We start from the raw sequence: 27,355 nt of genomic DNA on the forward strand, positions 1-27,355 counted from the left end.
GTCACAAAAGGAAACATATCCTCAGTCTGGGACGCTAAGGCATCCCTCTGTGATGAAAACAGCCTCCCCCCCCCCCCCAGGCCTAGGACACAGCAGAGGTAGGGGCTGGGGAAAACAGTTGGCAAAGGCCCGCAGCAGTCCGTGGGGGATGAGGAACTGAAAACTCTCCCAGGGAAGAGAGAGGAAAGGGTAGGAAACAGGGACGAGCCCTCACAACAGGTCCTCTTCCGAGCCCACGTGACCCTGAAATGTCCAGCCCCAGAGTGAGCTGTGTTCAGAGAGGTAAAGGGCAGCAGAACTGACACCAGGCTCCTCCTCACAGGGGGAGGACAAAGCTGACGGCAGATCATGGAGTCCCCCTCATCCCTTCTCCCGACGTGTGTCCCCTGGCAGGGGCTCCTGCTTTCAGGTGAGGGGGACAAACTTAGGGGTGGGCAGGAAGATGGTGAAGAGATCGGCTGTGCCACAACCAGGGGGTGTGTCCGGCACAGATCCAGGGATGGACCAGACTGGGCTGGCAAGGAAACGAAGGAAAAACAGACGGACACACAGACACAGGGGAAAGCTGGGATTGGGTGGACTGGGATCTCACATGGAGAAACCACAGCACAGGGCAGCACAGTGTGTGTGTGTGTGTGTGTGTGTGTTTTATAGAGTTGTTACCCTCAGCTGAACAAGGAGACTGGGTTTGTGGGAAACAGTTGGATCAAGGGGAAAGGAAATGTCGTAGCAGCAGTTTTTACAATTAAAATAAGATGTAATAGGATGCCAGGCAACAGATATTATATTAGATGAGTATTTTATTAAATGAGCATCGAGGTGAAGGAAAGGGGGAGGGGTACCCCAGAGAGAGACAGAGACAGAGACAGAGGAAGAGACAGAGGAAGAGAGAGAGCCAGGAGGAGGATCCTTTTCTACAGCCCTGGGCAGGGCCACGCCCCTGTGGCAGGTAAGCAATGACATCACAGGGAGGCAGACTGAAGCAGAGTTCTAACATTCCTCCCTTTTCCTATAATTAAAAATTGAGGAACGTTGGGTTAATATATATATATTAAGTTGAAATATATGAATATAGGTTCACTGGAAGCAGATTTTGGCTGCCATGTAAGGGGAAAAGAGAGAGCTAAAAAAGCAATAGTGACAAAAATGTCCAGACGATGTGGTGAAGGGGAAGGAAAAGCTCTGTCCTGAAAGTTTAGCGTGTAGGGCAGGGTGTGTCAGCCATGTCCTGCAGCAGACGGGGACTGAGGAGTCCTGGGGGAGCCTAGAGCTGTTTGTCCCGGACCTGGAGCACAGCATTTCAGCCTTTTGTAAACAGCTAAAGGGCAAAGTAATCATCTTAACTACTTCTGTCTTAACTACTTCCTGTTGACAGTAGGGCAGCGATGGGGGGTTAAAAGGCTGAAATGTTGGCCAGGTTCTGGAAGAACAGGCTGCTGCATTTGCTGTCCAGGGTCTGAGAACATCTGTGGCTGGGAGGGACAATGCAGGTCCAGCTGACGACATCGGTGAGGTTGGACTGGAGCACCTGTGGGTAGCTGCTTTGGCGATGTCTCAGATAGAGGCAGTCTGGCAGGACACTGGAACATATATGTGGGCAGAAGACAAAGTTAATAGGTCAGGGAGAAAATTCCCTTTAGGTGTACATTTGAAACTCTTGGGAGAGCAAAGAGAAAAAGCTTGAAAATAAGGAAAGAGACAATGTTGATAATGCTTGAGAACTTTGGGAAAGCAAAGGTTTGACACAGGGAGCTTCCTTCCATTTACCCGATGGCTGGCAATAATTAAAAGGCGTTAGTTTTGGATCTGCCCAAGTTTGGTTGCAGAGGCGTGTAAGCTTAGTACAGGGATCTGAAATTCTTCAGAAGGCATCCTAGAGGCATGCTAGGAGGAATAGGTGACTGGACATTTCCCATGGGGTGGGCGAAGCCAGTAATCCATTAGGGCATCCCAGAACAGATAGTGACTCAAACAAACAAACAAACAAAAACAAACAAACAAAAACACAAACATAAAAAAAACCAAAACCAAAACCAAAAACAGGTGCACAGACTGTTCCAGCGACTCCAAAAAAAGCACAGCTCTGCAACTGAGCTGACCTGGGGACACAGCACCCGCCTAGTGCACTAGGAATTTTCAGTGGGCAAACAGGGCGGCGCGGGTGGGGGGTGGGTGGGGGTGGTGAGGTGGGGAGGGAGGGGGGAAGGGAGGGCTGGCGGCAGGGGGCTGGCTCTACAGTTCTCACCCAGTGAAAACTGTCCTAGTTGTAGGTCAGCGAGATGGACCAGGCACAGTCAGGCAGATCGGGGTTGGGTACCTCTGCTCCTGGTGGACGTGTGTAGGAAGGGGGAATTCAGCTGGTGACGGTGTAGGAAGGTGGCAATCAGGTAGTTAGGGGAGTCCCAAAGCCAGTGAAAAGGGGGAGACATCAGAGATAGGTAGGAAATGTAGGCTGTTGATTGGCAGTACTTCTCTGGATTCCATTTGACCCGAGGGATGGATTTTCTGTAGCTTACAAGAACCCTGTTAAGTTCATAAAGGGAGACACGGTTTAGACACGTTAGCATCATCACTGTTTGTAATCTGGAGGGAAGCATGCATGTTAGATGTGCACACAGTGTGGGAAAAGGCGGCAGACATGCAGCAGAGCAGAGGCTTGGGGGAAAGAACTCTGTGTTAAATGCACAAATACTCTTTGAGGTGAGCTGAGGGAAGGCAGAAGCCTTCCTGACATCTGTGGAACAGTACATGGGGAGGACAGAAATCTCCTATAGAACAAACAGGAGGGAAAAGGCTCACTTCAACATCAGCATCCATCATGAAAGATGTCTGTCTAGAACACCGGGTGTATATAATTTTAGTACAACGAGAGACATTTTAAGAGAAAGACAAACAAAAGGAAATTTAAAATCTTGAGCATGGAAATACAATAGCAGATTGTGTAGTGGAATGTTTTACCATAGTTTGATTAAAAAAAAAAACAGAGCTGTATTCATCAGGGTCTTCATCAGGGCCAACACTCTGAACAGTTAATACAATAGCACAGCAAAAGGATGAATAAAACATCTTTTAGACATTTTAACCTTCACAACTTGCATTTACCAACTTAAAACACGCTCTTAGACCTTTTACCATTCATAACTTCCATCTACCAACTTGAAACCCTTTCTTAGACCTTCCAACAGTCTTAATGCACCTTCTTAGACCCTCCAATATTCATAACTTGCACATACAACTTTAAAACACCTTCTTAGGCCCTCTAACATGCATAACTTGCATGTATCAATCTTAAAACACCTTCTTAGACCCTCCAATACTCATGAAAACACCTTCTTAGGCCCTCTAACATGTACAGTTTGTATGTATAACCTTAAAACACCTTCTTGGACCCTCCAACATTTGTAAACTACCTTCTCAGACCTTCTAACATTTATAAAATGTCTTTCTGGGCACGTTAAGATATAGGTGAAATTGCTGTAAGTGGTCACTGTCCTTTAGCTAAAAGAAGTCTGGTAATAAAATACACTGTATCTAGATCTGACAGTTGCTTTAGGAGTGAGGTTTAAAGTTTGGTCTCCTGCATAGGAGGAGGGCTGGGAAGGTATCTGAAGCCTGGTTATCTTTATCCTGAGGTCTGTGAGCAAGGCAACTCTGTTTGTCCTTTTAAATGAGAGGTCTAGTATCTAGTAGTTTTTAACTAGTGAATGAGTTGACCAATGAACTAATATGGCAGATTACTTTAGGCTAAGGAGTTAATTGTTTTCTTGCTATCCAGCTAACGTCAGCTTAGCTGTCAATGTGATCAGAGACCTGAGAAGGGTTAGCATATTTTAAGTTAAGTGATCTTTGTATCTATGTATTTGCTCTAAACTATACTTTGCAAACGTAAAACTGAATGCTATGATCTCATTCTATGTTTGACCTTGAAAACGTAATTAATCTCATTGGTTCTTAGCATGACTAAAAGTACATTTTTGAATATGTTAAAGGACTTGATCATTTATAAAACCTTAATAATCAAAGACTAGGAGCTTAGGTTTTATCCCTGATAACTTGGAGCCTTAAAAACACAAACACAGTCCATAAAAAGAGTATAGAACAGTTTCCTGTATGGTTAATAACATCATATTTAGAAAATAGAGTTAAACATTTTTTTAAAAAAAAGATGTATTTACTGTATAGGAGTGCTTTATCTGCAGAAGAGGGCATCAGATCACACTATAGATGGTCGTGAGCCACCATGTGGTTGCTGGGAATTGAACTCAGGACCTCTGGAAGAACAGGTGGTGCCCTTAACCACTGAGCCATCTCTCCAGCCCAGTTAAACATGTTTTGAGGCAGTGATTTCTAGGCTCTGAGAATGAAGGTGGAGCATAACAGTAAAGCTTTAGCATTGTAAACAAATGGACATCAGCACAGTAGAACATTATACCAGGTCAGTTGACCGGTGAGAGAAACAGCATTTACCTTGTTCATTTGAATAGGACCTTTACAACCTTGAAATAAGAAACATTTTGAACCAGGGTACTATAAAATGAGACTTGTTGGTTTCTTTATCTAAAAGGAGACAAACAGGTTAATTATGGTTAAGAAGTTTTATATTCGGTCCAGACATCACACCCAATAAACAATCGTGCGGATTTTTTTTTTTGAGAGCAGAAAAAGAAATCAGAGACAATTTTATTTTATTTTTTTTGAAGAGTTGGAAAGTACAGCCTTAGAGAAAGGAGGCAGGTTTTTTTTTTGTTTGTTTGTTTTTTTTTTAGTAGAGAGCCAGACATATCTGACTCTCTCAGATTTCACCACAATTTACCGAGCTAGCACAGCTGCTAGTCAGTGGTCTGGTCGGGAGGCCTGGAGCCAGTCACTGCGTGCAGGAGGTTGACTCCAACCCTGGCCCACCTGCGGGTAGGCAGGATTTAAGGAGTACGGTTCATACATGTGCATCTGCTGCACACACCTGTTGTGGGAAAGGGGGACGGGCGAGGGCAGAGGTGAGAAGCTAGCAGTCACATGGCCAAGCCATGCATAAGAATTTTTGTTTGTTTGTTTTGTTTTTTGAGACCGGGTTTCTTTGTGTAGCCTTGGCTGTCCTGGACTCACTCTGTAGACCAGGCTGGCCTCGAACTCACAGTGATCCACCTGCCTCTGCCTCCCGAGTGCTAGCATTAGCGGTATCATGCGCCACCACGCTGGGCAGCATAAGAATTTTTAAAGAAGGAATTTGGGGTTATAACTGGCAACAGAGAAATGGAGGGGAGCCAACAGGCAGTCCTCAAGCACCCCTAAAATGGCCCAGCCGCTTTGGAACAGCGCGGATGCCTAAGCTGGCCATAAGACAGGGGGTGCTAGTAGCAGGTGCCCCATGCAGAGAGCACCCTGGCCACCTCCAGTGCACTCCATGGGGTCCCATCTCTGATCCCACTCAACTCTAATGAGCCATGCAATGTGGCAGTACAGCAGCACTTTTTTTTTTTTAAACCTGACCCAGCTCAACTCCCAGACAGGCAGTAGGGACAGGAAGCCCAGTGCTCTAGGGGCCAAGTTTAGTCTCTGGAAGCCTCCGGAAGGCTGGGAGGAAAATTGCTGGGGCAAACCGAGACAAAGAGAGCATCCTTTTACCTCGGTGGCAGTCTTGAAGAGATGGTCGGGAAGGCTTCCTCACAGGTGGCTGGGGCAAGCGCGGCGAAGTTAGTCTGTGTCCCAGCCAGTGGCAGCGGGAAGTAGGGGAGCAGTGACAGTCCTTAGAGAAAGCAATTAGTGGCAGACAGTAAAGGGGGCATGGGATTTATGACCCTTTGGATTTTGTATCCCGGGGTTTGGTACCAATTTTATAACTAAAATAAGCTATAAGGTAATAAGATGCCAGGCAACAGATATTATATTAGATATGGAGTTTATTAAATGAGAATGAGGGGGTGAAGGAAAGGGGGAAGGGGTACCCCAGACAGAGACAGGAGAAAAAAGAAGAAGAAGAAGAAGAAGAAGAAGAAGAAGAAGAAGAAGAAGAAGAAGAAGAAGAAGAAGGGAAGACAGATAGAGAAAAAGGAAGTAAGAGAGAGAGCCAGGAGGAGGATCTGTCCTTTTATATGGCCCTGGGCAGGGCCACGCCCCCATGGCAGGTAGACAATGACATCACAGGTAGGCAGAATCCTAACAAGCAGTCTCTGTAGAGGAGCTATGGAGAGCATCTTCTGTGTACATATGCTTCCTCTTGGTGCCCCCTGAGGAAAGATTTGACGTCCTGAGCCTAAAGTTGTGGGTTCCTTGACATGACCCTGTCGTGCCAACAGCACGCAATTCTCTCGGGACTTAAGACACCCTGGCTTTCTCTGCTCCCTACATAGCTGGAATCTCATGGGGAATGTAGGATCGTAGGAAGGGACAGAAAGGCTTCTCTTGGCTTCTGAGAGGAAAAGACGAATAGAGGGACAAGAGACTCACCAACAGGAAGTGCTTGTGCCCCGCAACTAGGAAGAGAGAGAGGAAGAGTTCCACTGCCTCTGCTCCAGATCCATCCCCAGCGGCCTCTGTGTCCTTGAGACAGATTCTCACAGTGTGTCAAGGCTGCAGTGGGTAACAGAACCCTCGTGCACTGGAGGAGCAGTAAACACCCAGACTTGTCTCGTCTTCCCGCCGAGAATGCTGGGAAAGGATGCGGTTTACAACCTGGTGGATCCTTTGCTGTCCGGAGGGCCAGGCTTCTTCTGAATCCTCCCCCCTTGGGTATTATATTTGTTTATCCCAGACTTTCCCCCCTAAATCTGGAGTATTGCTTCTTAGTTCATAAAACTCATCCTCGTGAGTGACGTCACTCACAGCAGCCTAAGTGACCTCTGTGTTATCTTAGGGACAGGCCTCAGTCACTCCCCATACACCCTTACCTTGAGCGCTGTTTCTGAGTCGACAGAACCCATCTTTACGGAAGAGGCCATATGTACTTTGTGAAGAGTCTCAACATAAAAAGGTCTTAGGTTTGTTGTCTACTTGGGACTGAGTTAATTGTTATCAGGAAACTACCCCCCCCAATTGTACTGTGCTTAAATATGGCTAAAAATAAACCACCCAGAGTCAGACTCCAGAAGTTTGTCCCAGCACCAGATAACTAAACTGGGTTTCGTTCTGATGTTTGCAGGGACCCCACACAAGGTAACTCAAAAACAAAACAACAACAACAACAGCAACATCAAAACTGGACCCATTAAAAACTTTCTCACAGTCACAAAGCTAAACTTTCAACATATGGGATCATGGGAGTGTTGCTTCCTTCCTCTGCAGGTATCTGAGCCGATTAGCCAACTCAGACAACAGTTGAATGAAACCAATCCCACCAACGCCATCTAGAAAGCGGATTCTGTGGTTGACAAAAGCCATGGGCAGAAAAGATCAGGGGAGGGTCAGAAAGTGGAGGACCGAACACTGCATCCCACGAGGCTGGGTCCCGAAAACCTGACTGGTGTGACCAGGGCATGAAAAGAAAAGGACAGAGACACAGACACAGGAAAACTGGGATGAGGTGGGCCGTGGGCCATGGGCCGCGGTGGAGACGTGCGGAGGGAAGGCAGGTGACTTGGCGTGCTTGTTTTATGCATCTGAGTTGAGGAGGCAGACTTATTATGATGTATGGCTAGACAAGAAGGCAGAGGGGTTGGTTAACGTCAGTAGGAGGAAGACGCTCAGGGAGGAAACATCTGGAGGGAGGAAGCCGTGGTGGACATTTCTGCATGCAATCATTTGTAACATCCATATATGGATCAGAAAAAGATGTTGCCATCCCTAAGGCAATTGGCATTGCCATTCTCCTGGGTTTGGGGTCTTGGGGGTCCTTGACATGGCCGTGCTTGTGTTAACAATACACATTGACTCGCGGACTTCATCCACTCCCCACAATCTAGGGTCACTAGAAGAGGTGGTTAAGGACTACGTGCCCCCCAGGATGCCTGAATGTGAGCGTGCATCTGAGGACAGAGTCGAGGGGGCGACTGGTAAAGGAACTGAGGGGGATGCTCTAGAACAAGTGACAGGTTGAAGAAGCTGAGGGAATAAAGGTCATGCTGCTGACCTCAACAGTGGCAGGGGCTGATGGAAACACACACACACACACACACACACACACACACACACACACACACGCCTACTCGTGACACAGGGCCCCTTCTTTCCACACACAAAGGGTCCACATCATAATGTCTTTCTCTCTCCTCCCCCTTAGCCTCACTTTTAACCATCTGTAGCATACCCACCATGGCAGAGCCCACTGTAGAGTCCAGGCCTCCTGCTGCTCTGGAAGGGAAGACCGTCCACCTACTTGCTCACAACCTGCCAGACAACCTTTCAGCCTATCGCTGGTTCAAAGGGGAAGGGTTGCTGGACCAAGATCTGATTATAATGTATGACAGGAAATCTCAAGAAGCCAGACAAGGAAAGCTGTACAGCGGCAGAGAGACGCTGCACCCTAATGGATCCCTGATGTTACACAATGTCACCTTGGAGCAATCTGGGGTCTACAACCTAAACATCCATTCTGCAGACTTTGGCCAAAAATCAATGTTTGTGGACGTCTCCGTATACCGTAAGTGATCTCGCCTATGGTCTCCAGCAACAGAGTGGGGTTCATTGCAGTTTACACACACATGTACACACACACACTCACACTCACACACTTTCACAGACATACACACACTCACAAACACACATACACATACTCACACGTATTCACATACACAGTCATACATTCTCTTACACACACACCCACACACACGCACCCCCCCACACCCACACACCCCCCACCCACATGCGAGCGCACCCACCCACCCACCCACCGACACACACACACACACTCACACTTTTACAGACATATACACACTCACAAACACACATACACATACTCACACGTATTCACATACACAGTCATACATTCTCTTACACACACACCCACACACACACGCACCCCCCACACCCCCCCACACCCCCCCACACACACACCCCACACCCACACGCACCCCCACCCACATGCGCGCGCACCCACCCACCCACCCACCCCCACACACACACACTCACACACTTTCACAGACATACACACACTCACAAACACACATACACATACTCACACGTATTCACATACACAGTCATACATTCTCTTACACACACACACACACACACACACGCACCCCCCCCCACACACACACCCACACACACACACCCACACACGCGCACCCCCACCCACACACCCACACACCCACACACACACGCACACACACACACAGAGGGTGGGCTGCATCATGGCCCCTCACTGGGCTTACAGCACTCACTGTAGGACACACCGTGGAAACAGTTCACAAGAGGGGCCTCCTTCCCCTGCATCCGAGCTGCACAAAGCAGGCTGGTGTGCAGGGGAAGCTCTGCCCCACACCTGCTCTCAGTCCCAGGTACATGGCTCTGAGGAGGACCCGGAGGACCCACTAAGGACTGCCTAAGGGACCTGGATCCTCACCAAGTCGGTCTTTTCCCCAAGATCTGGAGGTGGTGAGCACTGTGAGAGTTATCTAGAGATGAGACACTGATCCCAGAACACTTACCCTGCTGAAAGGAATCCAAAGCACGAGGAAGTGCAGTTGCTGAATCTGGGCCACCCAGGGCATGAGTGCTGGTCAGAGGACCAGATGCCACCTGCAGCCACATCCTCGCCTCTATGGCTGGATGCCTTCAGAAGCCCCTGGGGCCCTGGTGGGTCAGGTACTTTCTTCATAGACAGGCTTGGGGGAGAGACTGGTCTATAGGTCAGAGCACACATACAATATTTTTTTCCTTTGTTTGTTTATTTATTTTCGAGACAGGGTTTCTCTTTGTGCCCTGGGCTGTTCTGGACTCACTCTGTAGACCAGGCTGGCCTGGAACTCACAGAGATCCACCTGCCTCTGCCTGCAGCGTGCTGGGATTAAAGGTGTGCGCCACCACTGCTTAGCCATAATCCTTTTTACTCTGCAACAAAATGACTTAAATCAAGAGAATGGCCGGGCTGTGTCCTCCAGGCACACATGCAGGCTTACTCAATGTAAAAAATCACACATTTCTTTGATTCATTGCCTGGGGGGTGGGGGTGACTCCCTTTAGAAGATAAAAGAAAAGACAGTACTTTTTCCTCTTCTCTAGACGCTGGTCCCAGAACAGATGCCAACGATTGTCAACTCCTGATAGCTTGGCGATAAAGAATGGGGGGGGGGGGCGGTTTGGGGAGCCGAGAAAGATGGTGTCAGCCTTTTAATTCCAGCACCCGGAAGGCCAGGGAGGGAGCACCGCCAAAAGTTCTAGACCAGCTCAGACTGCATACTGATGGGTGAGCAGGGAGTAAAGTAGGTGAACTCTTAAAGAGTTTTAGGTTCTGTAACATGTAGAGCGGAGGCCTGCAGACATACCCACTCTCTGTTCATCCTGGAGGCTGAGCCTGCGCCGTTCCCGTGAACACGAGCTCCTAAGGCCACCCCAGCAGCCGTTCCTTGAGTGGACTTTTAGTTCCAAATTTCTGGTTTACGTCTGAGGTAGCTGTGGGTTTTGTGGTCTATGGGAGCTTAGATGTCGCTCGTAAGACCCCTGGATCCTTCTGCTGACTTGTCCATCACATTCCTTTCTCATCACAAGTGGGACTGCGCCTCCTCTTCCCAGCTTGCTCCCCCCTCACCCCCCTTTCGGTCCAGTTCCCTTCCTACCAAGACCCTCTTGTGGATCACTAGCAACTGCAGTAAACGGAGGAGGCTGTAGCTTCAATGAGACACCACCATTAGCCAAAGCTCTATCGGCCTGAGTCTGACCCAGGGCTCTTCGGTGTCTGACGTGTGCTATAAGCCGCAAGACCAGGCAGAGAAATGACTTCCACCTACGCTCTACGGATTTCTAGGGAGACAGGCTGCAAGCCACAAAGTTCCTGGCTCCTTCCCTACAGGTCACTGCTTCCTAGACCCTTCAAGAGGGAACTGTTTCAGGCAAGGCTGGCCCACTTCCACAGGGGTGTCACCGAGTCCTCTTACACGGTGGCACTTGGAAGCTGTTGTCAGCTCAAATCTGTGAGTTTGCTGTCAACTTGCCCCATCGGGGAGAGCCTGATACAGCTCTGGTTGTGGTGTCTGGGGTCAAAGGTAAAGGGATAAAGTGTTTCATATGCATTTATTGGCTCCTGTGCACTTTCCCCAACTCTCCAGAGCAGCTGTGGACATCCCCTCCTTGAACCTTACTACGGGGACGAGTTATGTTTCTGCATTTAATGTAATGGGCAAGGCAGATTTCCCCGTGAGCGGTGCTGTCCCTGTAGAGGGACTCTAACCCTGAGATCGAGGCTTAGCACAGAGTTGATGTCAGTCCTGCTTCAAGACTTCTGTGCATGGTTTTCCTGGTCACCCATCTAATGCTTAGGATAAACTGTGGGGGATGGGATGCCCCATGGTCACTCACCAACATGACAGCCTTGAAAACAAAGCCTCAGGGGACTCATGCAGAGGCTGAGCAGTGGAGAGTGCCCCATCCTGAGGGACTCAAGCACCCCATGCTCTAAGGTCAGGTAGTATGGGCCAGGAGAGCCAGGTGGGACTGCTGCTGCCGTTCCTGGGTCAGTCCACAGCCAAACACGGCAAATCAGCTCATGTGTGGGGAAGCCAGTTCTTCTCCCACACCTGGTGCAGTGGCTCAGTGCCCCAGGCCTCGTGCATCTGTCTGTGGTCCTCCCTCTTGGTCCTCCCTCTTGGTGGATGGGTGAGAGAGGCCCACCCTGTGGTTACCACACAGATGGTCCTTTTTTTTTTTTTTTTTTTTTTAAATATTTACTTATTTACATTGTTCTGCCTGCATGTACCCCTGCATGCCAGAAGAGGGCACCAGATCTCATTCTAGATAGTTGTGAGCCACCATGTGGTTGCTGGGAATTGAACTCAGGACCTCGGGAAGAGGAGGTGGCGCTCTTCACCTCTGAGCCACCTCTCCCTGCCCACAGATGGTTCTTTTCTGTTACCTACGCAGCTCTGTTGAGCAAACCCTCCGTAAGAAGCAATAGAACCACAGCCGTGGAGGGTCGAGACGCTGTTGAGTTAACCTGCGAGCCCCGCTTCCTGAAAACAACCTACCTGTGGCAGCTGAACGGTAAGCAGCTTGCAGATGATAATGCCACCATCCTGTCTCAGGGTAACACGACTCTCACTTTACTCAAGGTGTCGAGGCATTTCAAAGGACCCTACGAGTGTGAAGCCAAGAACCCGCTGAGTGCCTCTCGTAGTACCCCGTTCTCTCTGGATGTGTTCTGTGAGTAACTGGCATTCTTCTCCTGTCCCAGCTGCCCAATAGACATCCATAGCTTGGGCCCAGGACGCCGACTCTTGTCCCTGAACCAGACTGGCCACATCATCTGCTCTGGGCACATGCTGGCAGGCCAAGGCTTTACCCAGATGGTGGAGGGGCTACTTCGTTCTGGAGAGGCTTCGGGATCACTACCTAGTGCTAGGAAGCAGGGGCAGCCACAGGTTTAAGGTTTTTAATCAACAGAATGTGGGCGGATCCTTTGTGTGTGTGTGTGTGTGTGTTTGTTGAGTATGAGAGAGGGGTGTGAGCCCTTGTGAGACAATTGCTTTCCAACTGATCTAATTGAAAGACCTGCTTGGGCATGGCCTTGCACACGGGAGGCAGAGGCAGGAGGATCTCTGTGAGTTCGAGGCCAGCCTAGTCTACAAAGCAACGCCAAGACAGCCAAGGCTACACAGAGAAACCCCGTCTCAAAAAACAAAAAAAAGAAATACCTGTGCCAGGCATGGTGGTGCACCACCACGCCTTTAATCCCAGCACTCGGGAGGCAGAGGCAAGCGGATCTCTGTGAGTTCAAGGCCAGCCTGATCTGCAAAGTGAGTCCAGGACAGCCAAGGCTACACAGAGACCCTGTCTCGAAAAGCCAAAAACAAAAACAAAACAAAACATAAAAGAAATACCTGCTTGGGACGTGTTATAAAGCAAGGTTGTCATGGACACACACTGGCCTTTTACACCAACCAGGTTCTTTCTTCATCCTTTCATATCATCATGCGTCTTTTTCTTTCCTCCAGATGGCCCAGATACCCCCAAGATATTTCCCCCCGACAAATACTTTGAGGAAGGAAAAAGCCTGTGGCTGTCCTGCCAGGCAGAGTCTCACCCCAAAGCACAATATTCCTGGACTATCAATGGTGAACCCTGGAATTCTAAAGAAGAGGTATTTATCCACAAGACCAGCATAAGTAATAATGGATTATATGCCTGCCTTGTCAGTAACCCAGCAACCGGCCGCAACAATTCCACAGTCAAAGAGATTACGATAGTTGGTAAGTGGCTTCTTGTAACCTCGGAATCTCTGGGGGTGGGGTGGGGTCTGGGGGGGGTAAAGAAAGGGGGAGGAAGGAACTGCACAGCTGCATTCGTAGTCACATGCAAACCCTAGTCCTCCCCTGAGGTGCTTTGACCCAAGAGGCACTCTCTTTCCCCCGAATACATTGACTTCTCTCTGATGACTTGGGGTTCAGCGTGGGTTGGAGGAGAGGGGTGCTCCAAACCCTACAAGTACTCAGGCAGTATCATCAGCCTGTCTCAGAGAGGAGGAGGAGGAGGAGAATAAAGGGACTTTGTAACTCCTTCCCCCTCCGTGTCGCCTCTTGTCTTTTACACACTCATAATCTACAAGGAGCGCCAGGATGCTGGGGCATGGTCACGCTGTTTCTTCCTACCTGCGGGATGGTAACACATCACCCCAGCAACAGATGGTAGGCAGGAATTCACAACTCTCCCCAGTTCTGCTCCTGTCCGCTGGCTGGTTCTAGAATAGGCCAGGATCTGAATCAAGATGGGATGAGAGGGGGGCTGGAGAGATGGCTCAGCGGGTTAAGAGCACCCACCTGCTCTTCCGGAGGTCCCGAGTTCAATTCCCAGCAACCACACGGGGGCTCACAACCATCTGTAATGTGATCTGGTGCCCTCTTTGGCAGATAAAGCACTGATATACAATAAATAAAATAAATAAATCTTAAAAAAAAAAAAAAGATGGGATGAGAATGAGGAAAAAGCGAGCTTTGGAGTAGACTTCCCTAAGCCTGGTCCTGGCCCTAAAAATGTGTCGGGAGGTGGTGAACAGGTGGTACCTGTGATGCCCCAGAGAGAACAGATGGTTTCACTGTGGCATCACTCCTTGGGAAGGAAGGAGATTAGGCTAGAAAGATGGCTCAGCCGATCAAGTGTTTGCCATTGCAAACAGGTGGAAACAAGTTCAGATCCCCTGTGCCCACTCCCTCGCCAGCACCCATGTAAAACCAGGTTGGGCAGCATGCATTTGTAACCCCAAAGCTCGGTGAGGGAAACATAGTATCCCTGCTCTGGCCCACTGGCCTGTTCTGAGACATGATCAACAGACCAGACTGAAGAAGAATCTAAGACACAAACTCAACGCACAGTAAAACCCTCCGATGGAGTTCTACCAGAAAATATGACAAAGCTAAGGGATGAAACGGACAGTGGAACAGAATAGGTAGTTTGAAATGCAAAGAGGAATTATCACAAAAGGACCTCCAGGAGACACATGATGCCAGAAACTCTTTACAAATTACAAAAAGCTGCAAGGGAGAAATGTTAACTCAATTACAAAGGCAAGCCTGTCAGAAGAATACCAGAATCCTCAGCAGAAACTGTGGATGCCAGAAAACATTGAACAATACATTTCAAAACCTGAACATAAATAATCCACACACAAAATCATTCATAAAAAACAAGACAAAAACACCCAATTAATTTTACATGAAATCAGAAGTTTTTTGTTTTTTTTTTAAAGAAGTTTCCAACATGCCCATAAAATGCTTCTGCCACTTTGCGCGAGGCACCAAGATGACACAGGGTTCCCATCAGCACATAGGCTGAAACTGGGGTAAGCAAGGATTAGCATGGTTGCACACAAGGATGACACCCAAATTCCTGAAGCATTCCATATGTTTAATTTCCCTTTTGATGTTAAATTTTCAATGAGGTTTTAATTATGGACAAAAAAAAAAAAAAAAAGGAGCCATGTAATTTATAAACGACGAGTGAGTTGAGATGGTGCTGTGGCAAAAACCAAGTGTCAGTAAGAAGCATGGAGGAAGACATACAGGTCTCTATCAGGGAAATGCAACGCAAAGTACACTGAGATTCAGCACACCCCAGTCAGAGCGGCTGTCATCAAGGGTACAAATAGCAAACACTGGAGAGGTGGCGTGGAGTGGGCATCTTATATACTGGGTATGGAAATTTAAATTACTACACGGAGCCTGTGGAGTCAGTATTGAGGTTCTTCAAAACTAAAAAAGTTAAAAAAAAAGAAAAAAGAAAGAAAAGAAAAAGTTGGATGGTGGTGGCGCACGTCTTTCATCCCAGCACTCAGGAGGCAGAGGCAGGTGGATCGCTGTGAGTTCGAGGCCAGCCTGGTCTACAGAGCGAGTTCCAGGACAACCAGGGTTACACAGAGAGACCCTGTCTCAAAAGAAAACAAACAAACAAACCACCATCACCACCAACAACAACACCCAGGACTACCACACATAACCAAGTGTATATTCCACAACCACCTAAGCCAGCGCAACGGGGTTACCTGCACAGCCACTCCTACCGTGGCATTGCTGATAACGACGCACACCCTCATAGACACGCTAACATGTGAAGAGATGTACAAGAAATGAAGCAAGCCTGTTCTATGACCAAGTAAATTAGTATCCAGTAAGATTTATAGGGAACTAAATACCAACGTTTATTTCCTATCTCCCCTCCCCCCACCCCCCCCACCCCCACCCCATCCCCGCTGTGGCATTGCTGATAATGACATACACCCTCATAGACTGTGCACAATGTATGGATGGACATGAGAAGTGAAGCAGAACAGAAGCAATTTGGCAGGATGGAGTGGCCATCGAGAAGGGAGGGGACAAATGAGAGTAATGGCGGAATATGAGTGGGAATGAGGTATACTGACATACAGTTCTCGGAAACGTCATAATGAAACTTATTATTTTGTACGGAAATTTAGAATTCCCTGACAGTGAAGATGCTGGACAATTGGAGCCTAGAAGGGATTCTTGATGTGGAAGCTACAGACATGTTCCTAGGGTCGAGTCAGGAGACCCAGGAGATGAGTGGAGGTTCAAGCAGGCCCCTCCCTCTCCCTACAGACTGTCGGGGGGGGGGGCGGGGGGGGCTCTCCACAGTGTTAGCGACAACATCTTACCCTTCCCTCTCTGGGCCCCCAAGAGCTGGCTGTAACTTTTACAGAAAAGACTCCCTGTAGCTGATCCCTCTCTCTTCGGTTTGTTCACAGAGGAACTGCCAAAGCCCCACATCCAAGTCAAAAACAGAACGGTCCTAGAGCACCATTTCGTGGACCTGACCTGTGTGTCAGAAAACACCGGAGTGTCCATCTGGTGGATGTTCAATAATAAGAGGCTGGAGGCCACAGACAGGGTGACGTTCTCCTGGAACAACAGAAGGCTCACCATAGACCCGATCACAAAGAAGGATGCTGGCATGTACCAGTGTGAGGTCTCCAACCCCCTCGTCTCCAGGACGAGTGACCCTGTCAACCTAGCTGTGCTCTGTGAGTGACCCAGGTCCCTCCCACAACTTACTGGGGAGGGGGGTGGGATTCTTATTGGGAAGAGCACGGGTACCGTAGTTCATGTGTGGAGGTCAGAAAGCAAAGCTTATAAAGTAGGTTCTCTCTTTCCACCTCTACCTGAATCACAAGCTGACTCTGACAGTCAGTCTTGTTCACCCAGCTGTTGTACCCACTGTACCATCTCCAAGGCCTCTTATTTGGGGGATTTTTTTTTCCCACCGATGCTGTGCAAAATAAATAGACGGACAGAGGGAGGAGAATTATCAGCTGAGACACTCAAATAGTGAAATGTGGTACCCTACACTTGGGAGATTAAGGCAGGAGGATGGAAAGTAAGGTCAGCCTGGGCTACAGAGCATCGACCCTGTCTCTAAATTGTATACAAAAAAAAACCCAAACAGTAAACCCAATTACTGTGTGGCTAGGAGGTAAGCTCTGAGGCAGGCCTGTGACCCTTGGTATCCATGGGTAACTGGCTCCAGGAGACCTGCAGATATCAGAATCTGTGGATGCTCTTATTTCCATGCAAGTCTGTATGTCATCCCATGCACTGTGCGTCATGTTCAGATTCTAGCATCCAGTGTAAGCACTGTGCAAAGAATAAATGTACCACCGTGTAAATGTGCCACATTTTCACAACGCACCCGTCAGCTGCTAGGCATCTGTCTAGGCTGTTTCTAATTGCTGGCTACTACAAATAGAGCAGCAATGAACACGGATGAACAAGTAACTGCTGAGTGGGATATAGAATCCCTTGCCTCCCAAAGGCTAGCGTCAAAGGTGTGCGTGCCACTGTGGCCCAGCAGAAGTTCAGCTTTTTTAGCTGTTTCCTGTGAAATAAACATTTGGTTTGGTTGAGGTCAGAAGGAAAGCAAACTCACAAGTCTCAGGAAGCTTCTGAAACTAACAATCACCGCTCCCTCTTTTCTCCCTGAGATTGTATAGAGTTACCATCTCAAGGGGAGTAGGCTTTTCCCACTCACCAAGCCGCCTGCCCAAGCGGCACAGGGAGCTCCAGGGATGCAGCTTCATGAGTAGTCACCCACACTGAGACGAGCTTGTCAGTGATGTGGCTGCCTCTGAGGCTTCCATGCCCTTGCTAAATAAGCCCTTTCCTGTGCTCCTGTAACTAACTCCAACAAACCCACCGGTTCACCGGGCTCCGTTCGGATAAAAACCAATGCAGTCAATGCCTCTTTGATTGCATGGCACAAGTGGCACCTGAGTAAAGGTGGCCAGAACCAAAGATGAGCTGGGGAGGAGGAGCCACATGGCCACAGCGAAGGATGCCAAGACATGGAGCTGGGGTGACCAGGTGAAGATGGCTTTATCTGTTGAGTTGCTCTCAGTATGGTACCTTTCTCCGTGCGGTGTGGGGACGGCTCATCTTGGAGGCAACCCATTCCGTGGGATGGGTAGTAGGGCATGCAACCGTGGCCAAACCTACTGAGACTAGAGCGAGCGAGGCAAACCCCAGGGTGACCACATCCTCCTCTAACAGTGGGGGTGCTCATGTGGCCTTGGTGAAAAGGGTGGCACGGCATCACTGCTCCATGGGCTACAGAATCTTTCGCATGCAGTAGATTAGAGCATCCAAGACAAGATCGTAAGCAGATGCCTTTGTTTTGGTGGCGGTACTGTTCACCTCCCCTTCCCACCAAGACTTTGCCTGAATGAGAGAGGGATACCACAGGCAAAGGCGTGTGGACGGTCTCCATTAGTCTCTGGTGGGGGTGGGGGTGGGGGTGGGGGTGGGGGTGGGGGTGGGGGAGAGGATGAGATGGCCCCGATGTGGTGCAACAGAGTCCCAGTTAGGTCTGCACTCTAGACGCAAACCCTCAGAACCCAACCGAGAGCAAGGAGAAAGAGAATGTGGCAGAAGTGGTAGACTCTCCTTGTGTCTGACCTTTAACCCTGGGGGGGGGGGGGGAACGCACAGGAGTGGGGTGGGGTGGGGGAAGGAACACACATTTCAGGGCACTGAAGCCTTAACAGAGGCTCCATATAAGAAACCATGAAGATCGCTGAGTGCTCAGCCTATGAACTGCTCGCTGGGAAAGGCCTTTAAACAAGCAACGCAAGCTCTAGGCCCAGCGAGCAGATCTGGAAGCAGAGAAATAGAGGGAAGTCAAGCGCCCATCTGTCCTGAGACAAAGGTTGTGTGACCTGAGGGGACTAGGGCAGAAATGAGTCCCTGACTGCCTGGCCTGGATGAGCTATGAGGCGCGCTGTTAACATCACCCAGCAATATATTAGACAGCAGAAAGGAGTTGGCTACGCAAAGGTAGCACTCTGTAGCCAGTGTATTGGGCCGAAGAGCGGTGCATTAAGGAAGAAGCTTAGGAGGGCTTCGGTGGCTTGGCAGAGGTAGGATTCATCCTTTGTGAGGCAGAAGTTCTGTCACAGCTGAAAGCAGCAGCAACTGATGCAACTAGGCAAACAAGAGCGGCGGGAGAAAGGGTGCAGTCTTAGGGTTTCACTGCTGTGAAGAGACACCACGGTCACAAACAAACAAACAAACAAACAACCACAATAACAAAAGCCACTCCTAATTGGGCCTGGCTTACAGTTCAGAGGTTTAGTCCACGCACGCAGACATGGTGCTGGAGAAGGAGCTGAGAGTTCTACATCTCGCTGCACAGGCAGCAAGGGAGAGACTGTGTGCCACACTGGGCGTAGCTTGAACATGTGAGCCCTCAAAGCCCCGCCTCCACCATGACACACTTCCTCCAACAAGGCCACACCTCGTAAGAGTGCCGCTCCCTATGGACCAAGCGTTCAAACACAGGAAGCTACGGGGACCGGTCCTGGCCAAACCACCGCAGATGGTAAAAGGCACTAAAGACTCTGCCCAGGTGACTCAAAGACGAATGTAGCAGCCCAAGAGGAGCCAGAGGAGCCTGGGAAACAATGAACAGAAACCCAGATGCTGTGTCCTTGATTTAAAACACCCGTAGCAGCTCCAAAGAAACGCAGATGACTGGAAACTTGAGAAGATTAGGCTTGGCCTAGGGCACACAGTTATCGCCCCAGGGCGTGTGGTGTAAAGTGTAACTCATGTGGGTTCTGTCTGCCCAGGCTAGGGTCTTTCCAGCCGTGGTCTATGGCCCCTGAGGCTGAGCTATGCCAAGTAGTTCAAGCCATAGCTGCAAAGTGGCTGAAGGGTTTCTGAAAAACCATCTGTGAATTGGGGAGAGCAATATGGAAGTGTCCCCCATCCATACCAATGAATTCAATATCACCCTGAGTTGACAAAAACCACAGAGGAAGCGATGGGCTTACTAAGTGATGAGGCCTTGCTAACTTCTCTCTTAATATCCCCAGAGCTGCCTGCCATCAGTTGTCACTTACTCTGAGTGGATGGAGGCCTCACTACATAAAGGCTAACCTTGGGTTGGTTGTCTCAGCAATGTTCAAAAGGCATTGGGAGAGGAAAGGCAGGCTTTCGTGAGTTTACGAGCGGGCACCCTGTGTGAATGGGAAAAGAAGACGCTCTCACAGCCATGAGGTTGTTGAATAGAAACCTCAGTGCCAGATGGGAGTTACCCTTGATAGGTTGTTATCTAAGGAAGCCATACAGGCTTTTGCCTGCTACTGTTGACGGAAATAGATGGCAAGTCCTTAGCTACAACTGAACTGGAACTATCCTTCTGTTGTACACGCAAAGGAATCGCAACGCAACGGTTAGTAAAGGAAAGACTCACCCCTCAGTTCCACTTGGCTATGGACCCTAGGGTGCTGCCCCAGGCAAGGTGGGCGGGCCTGCTGGCGAAACAGTGACAGACCGCTTCAGTAGGCACCCAAATGCTTTCCAGTTAGATTTAAGCCCCGCCCCGGCCCCATCCCCACGCCCCGCCCACCCCCTACACGTGAGAGACCTCACATCTGGTACAGAAACCTCTGCTAAAAGTCCGTGGCTCGAGAGGGCAGAAGCCCAATGGAGGAGGCCACTAATAGTATTGTGTTTGAAATGGCTGAAATGGCTCCTGTCAGATTGCATTGGAAGTTAGTTTGTTTACAGCCATTAGTTACTGCTGCTGCCTACCTCCATCAGACACAGAAGGAAAAAGCGTTTTTATAGTGGAGGTGCTGTGCAAAGACACTGAGAACAGATGACTGTTTTGTGGCCATGGATGAAAGGAAATTATCAGCCAGCTGTATCCACCCCCCCACCCCACCCCCACCCCTGCCCCATGGCTCAGGGGGCCAAGGCAGAACAAGGAGTAGCTGGCATACAGCCATTTCCTGAGAGTCGACAAGCTGTTAATGCTCAGGAAGGTACCCCCAACTCACACATCTCAGGAAGCTCCTGAAACCTATGCACTTCACAAGGCCCTCACCCATACTCTTTTTTCTTTTTCTTTTCTTCTTCTTCTTTTTTTTTTTTTTCGAGACAGGGTTTCTCTGTGTAGCCCTGGACTCGCTTTGTAGACCAGGCTGGCCTCGAACTCATAGCGATCTGCCTGCTGGGATTAAAGGCGTGCGCCACCGCCTGGCTCATATTCTTGTGAGTACTTTATCCAATAATCTCACTAGTTCCCTCAGTTAAACTTGTGTGAAATGGTTTCTTTGGTCTGTTGTTACCCTATGTGAACTGCAACAGAAACATGCAAGTCCACATCTCCCCAGGAAAAGTCATTTGGTCGCATAATGCAAGGTCATATAATACTTCTTTTTCTATGCAAGAATTAGTTCACTTAGCATGTTATCCTCCAGGTCCATCCATGGTCTCAAAATACAGGACTTACTTCTTTTTAAGGTTTTCAGTGCATGGCAAGATGTTTACTTAGCACAGTCACTTTCCCCCTCATCTGCTGGTGGACACTTAAGTTTCTGTGTCTTAGCTCCATGATGATGCAGAAGAAGGTAAGCAGTCTACTGTGTTTGTAACACACAGTCCTGGTTGCTCTGTATGGACGACGCATAGTGAGATTGCCAGATCAGAGGGCGGGCAATGCTCTTAATGCCTAAAGTTTTCTGCTTGCAGGAGGCCTAGATTATATTGTTCAGTTAATACGGACGCCTCTGCATTTCTGCCACAGTCAAGAAACCATGGCCAAATCCAACGTCGTGAGGCTTTTACCTTCTTCTAGAAGCTTAAGAGTTTTCAGTTCTCTGACCTAGGAACCTGATCTGCTGCTTTTTGCAGACGGCACGAGGGAAAACCATTTGGTACGAATGGCTATCCAGTTTTCTGTCCCTTCCTGCGTACAAATCTCAGTCAACTCTTGTCAGAAGTGACTGGGGGGGGGGGGCGATGGGGATGCTTCAGTGGACAAAGCTGGCTGCAGTCAGGCATTAACCATCCGAGTTCCTTCCCCAGGATCCACCTGCTACAAAGAACAGACTCCCACAGCGGTCTTCTGGTCGTCTCATACAGCCCACGGCACACGCCCAGGCACACACAAAACAAATAAATAAATGTTTAAAAAAAAAAAAAAAACCATTTACCTAGCTACAAGGACACAACAGGATGGAGGGATGTCCTGTTTTGTGTTTCCTTTTCTGGCTCTGAGACGGGGTTTCACTCTTTACCTTTACTGAGAGCAGCCCTGACTTCATTCTGTCATCCAGTTTCACCTGCCCAGCCCCACAGTGGACCATCTTACAAAAAGTGCCCCCCCCCCCCAAAGAAATAAACAGGGACACACGGCATGAGGAGAGTGCCCTCCTGGTGCCCACCGTAAAAGGACTGATTCCGTCTTCTGATATCCTTTCACGATAGATCAGCCACCAGACAGTTTCCCGGTATCAGCTTTGGTTGCTGCTGGCATGGCTGCTGAAGTCCTGGCTGGGCTGGCCATCCTAGGAGGCCTGGCATATTTTGCATTTTTCAAGAAACTGGACATGTATGTGTGAACTTCGCTCTTCCATTTACTCCGAGCTTGGGACCGGAAATGGCTTTCTTGACCTCTGCCTGCCTCTAGAATGGGCCTTTTCCTCATCTTTCCTAAGTGCCTGCTTTTCACTAAATTCTTTGGGGTCATCAAGTCCCGGCCTTCCTGCTACCCCCCCCCCCAAAAAAAAACAATCTCTGTTGATCAGGGTACTCCCGTTCCCGTATGGTTTAGAACAAAGGATCTCATTATTTTTCTCTGTTTCCTAGTCGGATACCCAAAGAAAAACACAAGACACAAAAGGAACAGAAGAGAGAAAAAGAACAGGAGGAGATGATGACATCATACAGAGAATCAAGAGGAGGCACAAGCATCAGGGTCTCCTGGGACAACCAGTGAGGAGAAAGGAACTGCTAAACTGTGGGAGGCAAGGGGTGTGTGTGTGTGTGTGTGTGTGTGTGTGTGTGTGTGTGTGTGTGTGTGTGTGTATACATATGTATGTATCTATGTATCTATGTATGTATGTTTATGCTCTGTAGTGCAGAGCAATGAAAAGAAGACATCTTCCTGAATGCGGTTTCCATACTCCCCCAAAGTACCAACCCAGCACCAGGTACAAAAACAAAAAATAGGACAGGGTGAAAGAACAAAGGCTAGGAGGGCCCTGGTTAGTTGGGAAAGGAGGCAGCAACAAGAAGGGCAGCAGCAGCCATGGTGTGAACTCACAGCAAGGCCACCAAGCAGGAATCACCAGCTCCCAGGGTCCTTCCCAACTCAGGAACCAAACAACACTGACAGTGTCTCCCCTTTATTTAGGCCAAGAAGTAACAGCCTTCTTAGTGAGGACAACCCGACACTGTCCACACAAAGTATGTAAAGCCCGTGACCAAGGGAAACCAGAAGGTTCCACCACCTGCTTTCCTTCCATGGCATCCGGGACACAAGCCCCAGTCTCCTGTCTGCCATGCGGAGCAGATCTTCTCCTCTCAGAGCTCAGGTGCTGTAGGTCGTCTCCCCTTCCCAGACACAGGAGACCAAGTCAGTGCTGAACGGAGATCAGTCCACTGAGCCTAGGCAGTCCTGAGGGAACCACGTGTCCAGGAGCCAGTTCCTCATCCTAATGCCTTCCCTGTGGCCTGTGAAGATCCTGGACATTCATTCTCCCTGAGGGGACACTCTGCTGTGTGTTCTGGGTGTCATGGCCACTGTGTTCCTCCTCCACACAGGAGCATGTCACCAACAAACACACTGAGAGGGAAGAATAAGCAAGGCTTTGTGGACTGGGAGAACTCCTGCACTGAATAACCCAGGCCTCTGTCCTTGTTACCTCTCCTCTGGTCCTAATAAGCTGCATCTGTAAAGCAGATGATGTAGGATGCACATTCTCTACCAACCATGAGCATCACCAACCCTCAGCCCCACCCCACATCTACACCACCCACTGCCACCTCCTTCAGCTGCAAATCACAAGCTTTGCGCTTCCATGGCCTGGTGACTCTTCTCTTGCTTCCACAGGTCACAGACCCCATGACAGCTCTCCTAATGAGGTGAGTGTTGCCACTTGCACTGCCTGTTTCCTCTCAGATGTCTCTGCAGACTGGGGTCTCTTGGAGCCACAGCTGTGAGATCCACTCTGCGACCTTAGTCCCTCCTGCAGCAGACAAGGAGCTTCGCCTCTTTCTTCCTTGGCCTGCTCACCTGCATTCCCTCTACTACAGAACGAGGTTAAAGGGTGGGAAGAGCTAGCAGCTCTGTAGCTCCCAGCACAGACCCAAACAAGGAAGGCCACACCCTTCTCCCTTGTCTAGCCTCATCTGGACCTGCTCTGGCCTTCAAAGCAAGGATTCCATTCACAGCAGTGAGAGGGGCAGGTTCAGGGACCTCACTCTGTCCCCTCCTCTGCCCTGCACCCTGGTCCCTTGTCATCTGACAGATGAATCCACACAAGGCACAGGGCATTGGATAGGAGACTGGCCGGTTTCTTAGAGAAAGACAGGAGGCTTGATCAAGAGTGAGGGTGGGTGTCACCCAAAGGGCCCACTGCCGATGGAAGGCCCTCAAGAGCAAGGACAATGGACAGGGGCCCCCAGGCTGCGTGTTAAATTAGGCTCTGTACTGCTTTCTAACGTCTCTGGCACAGATGACCTGCTTTCCTGTTCAGTAGATCGACAGACCCTATAGGCTGCCTCTTAATAGAGAGGATGCTGGTGAGCCTTGTCTTCTTAGCAACTAAGAAGTCATCCTAGGAACTTGAAAGAGATGAAAAGTCTGGAAATGGAGTGCCATTGCAGGATGGCTTGCCCGAGTGTACAAAGGTCCTGATGTGATCAAACAGCAGCACAGAAGGCAGGAATGTGTTGCACTCACAGCACTTTAGGCCCTGAGGAACATGGGGACTGCATGGGTCACATGAGACCCAATTCTCTCTCTCTCTCTCTCTCTCTCTCTCTCTCTCTCTCTCTCTCTCTCTCTCTCTCACACACACACACACACACACACACACACACACACACACACACACATGCACGCATGCACACACACAGGGAAAGAGTCAGAGAGAGTGAGGAGGGACACGCAAGTTGTTTTCTATCTATCTGTCTATCTGTCTGTCTGTCTATCTATCTATCTATCTATCTATCTATGATCTATCATCTCTATATCTGTGTATGTATGTATCTGTGTACCTATGTATCTATCTGTCTATCTACCTACCTCCCTATCTCCCCCTCAGCCAACTGTACTGATCGCTGCTCATCCTTTTCAGGTGGATGGAGCTTCATATTATTTCCGGAAGACCAACGCCCAGCGACCCACACCACCAACTTCAGTGTCCCCATCCCCATTACCAAGAGCAATGGCCTTGCAAAGTAAAACCACATCGATGGGACCTGTCCTGTTAGCTGCACTGCTCATGTATTCTCAGGCTCCTGCCTCTCACTAGGGGGAAAAGGGAGGAGAAGCCCTCACCCACACAACTCTGCAGCCCGGGCTTCAGAGTCAACAGAGAGAGAGGCAGTTAACCGAATAGGTGGCCAGGGGGCTAGCGGGCAAGGGATTGCTGGTGAAGCACTTTGCCCTCTAGACCACAACAGCAAGAGTGCTTTAGTGGGTCCACTGTAGCAGAGAATACTGGGCTGTATTCGGGTGACCACTGACCATCCAGGTGACTCTTTATGTCTGCAGATTCCTGGAATGTGATCTCTGGCATTGGAAGGACGACTTGTGTACAGTTCTGGGAGTCTAGTGCGAGTCTCTCTGCACATATGTCCTGTCATGCTGTACACATAGGGGCCTTGAAACCAAGGGTCCTGCACCTGGAACAGTCCTGGTTGGTGACAGTGTGCTCCTGGGCTAAGGCTCTGGTCATCAGCAGCTGGGCTGCAGCTCTCCGTGCTGGAGAGCTATGAGCTCCCATGCGTGTCCATTTGGGATTCCCGCACTGTGCAGTCTCCCCACCCCTCAGCTGTGACTTCTTCTCTAGTCCCACAAACCTAAGTGACCCAAGCCGCCAGCAAGTGCCGGAGGCACTGCGCGACTTTTGCCCACTCAGTGTTCTCAGGTCTTCCTTGCCACCGCTGTCTCCTTAGCTCCCTGAGCCTAGCTCTTCCGCCTACTGGGGAGTGTCCAGTCCTGTTACACAGCCCAGACTTCCTCTCTTGCTCGCATTCCCCACTGTCTTCACCACCAAGCATTGCATGATCCTCCATTCTAATTCCATCTGTCTCCCTGTACGCCTCTGCCCACAACTGTGGCAGGAGAGTAGAGGATGAAAAGGCTGCATCAAGAAAGAGGGAGAAGTCTGTCCCCACCGGCCTTCATACAGTAGCGAGTGCTCAAGAGATGCCTGGCAGAGGAGGTGGAGAGGTGGGTCCCTGCATGTCTGATGTCTGAGGCAGCTTCAAAGGGACAGAAACAGAAAAATGGAGGCTTTGACCATTTGCTGGTGGGACCACAATCATTGGTAGACACAGCAATGGGATATCATCACACCCACATGACTGTTTGACTCTATCTGTGCTAAAAGATGGCTACAACCCTTTACATATTAGGTGACACAGCTGCAGCAAGTTTCCTCTCTTTTGAGAGGCCTGGAATGGCCGAAAGGGTAGCTGGGAAGTGTAGTCCATTAACAGGAAACTATCATTCCCAGTTCTAAGGCGACATAAAAAAATGAGGAACAGGGGCATCAACTCTGTCTTAGCGGGTTCCTGATAGGGAGGGTCTTTGATGGAGGGCAGGAGGTCTGGGCCACTGAAGAGGGGTCCTCTGGTCACCTAGTAGGAGCGTTTTGACATGATGGTGGGATGGATCGGGTGATTGCTGCCCTTCATTTCTACAGAGTCTTTTTGATCAGAACAAAGAAAACACTAAAAGCCAACAGGGAAAATGGCGAACTATCCCAAAGGCAGACCTTTCAGAATGACAACCAACATCTATCTCAACAGAGACTGTAAAAGCCAGAAAGGACGGGAGAGATGTCAACCTACACTACTACACCCACAAAAGTCTCAATAGCCATAGATGGAAAAACAAAGGATTCCAAGACAAAACCAAATTTAAGCAATATCTATAGACAAATCCACCCCTTCAGAGAATACTAGAAGGAAATCTCCATCCCAAGGAGGTTAACTATATACAACAAAACACAAGAAATAAATAATTCCACACCAGAAAAAAGGAAACACACACAAACACACACTTACACCACTAAAATCAAAATAACAGAAATTAACATTGGTCACTAATACCTCTCAGCATCAATGGACACCTCAGCACTGATGGACCCAATGCTCCCAGAAACCACACAGGCCGACAGAATGGTTGTGAAAACAGGATCCATCATTCTGCTGCATACAAGAAACACTTTGTACTAGGTTGTGTCTGT

The 27,355-nt window shown here is 49.2% G+C and overlaps 1 protein-coding gene across 4 annotated transcripts; it reads left to right on the plus strand.

Annotated features, from left to right (window-relative positions):
* The first annotated feature begins 71 nt into the window (after positions 1–71).
* Positions 72–26,889, plus strand: LOC311591349 (cell adhesion molecule CEACAM6-like). Of its 4 annotated transcripts, none has more exons than XM_084770865.1 (12): positions 72–189; positions 323–409; positions 8,213–8,572; positions 12,007–12,285; positions 13,077–13,331; positions 16,337–16,612; positions 22,359–22,482; positions 22,740–22,865; positions 23,287–23,339; positions 23,986–24,017; positions 25,235–25,337; positions 25,654–26,889. In XM_084770865.1, the coding sequence occupies exons 2-12, from the start codon at positions 349–351 to the stop codon at positions 25,875–25,877; spliced, it is 1,893 nt and encodes a 630-aa protein (XP_084626991.1). In that variant the 5' UTR covers positions 72–189; positions 323–348; the 3' UTR covers positions 25,878–26,889. The 4 variants fall into 4 exon arrangements, 2 of the variants coding, with proteins under 2 accessions (XP_084626991.1, XP_084626992.1); XR_014777074.1 differs by having other exon boundaries at positions 93–409; positions 25,654–26,334; positions 26,812–26,884; XR_014777075.1 differs by having other exon boundaries at positions 93–409; positions 25,654–26,326; positions 26,810–26,875.
* The last annotated feature ends 466 nt before the right edge of the window (positions 26,890–27,355 follow it).

This window comes from Acomys minous (assembly GCF_964271855.1).
Source record: "Acomys minous genome assembly, chromosome: 20".
NCBI lineage: Eukaryota > Metazoa > Chordata > Mammalia > Rodentia > Muridae > Acomys > Acomys minous.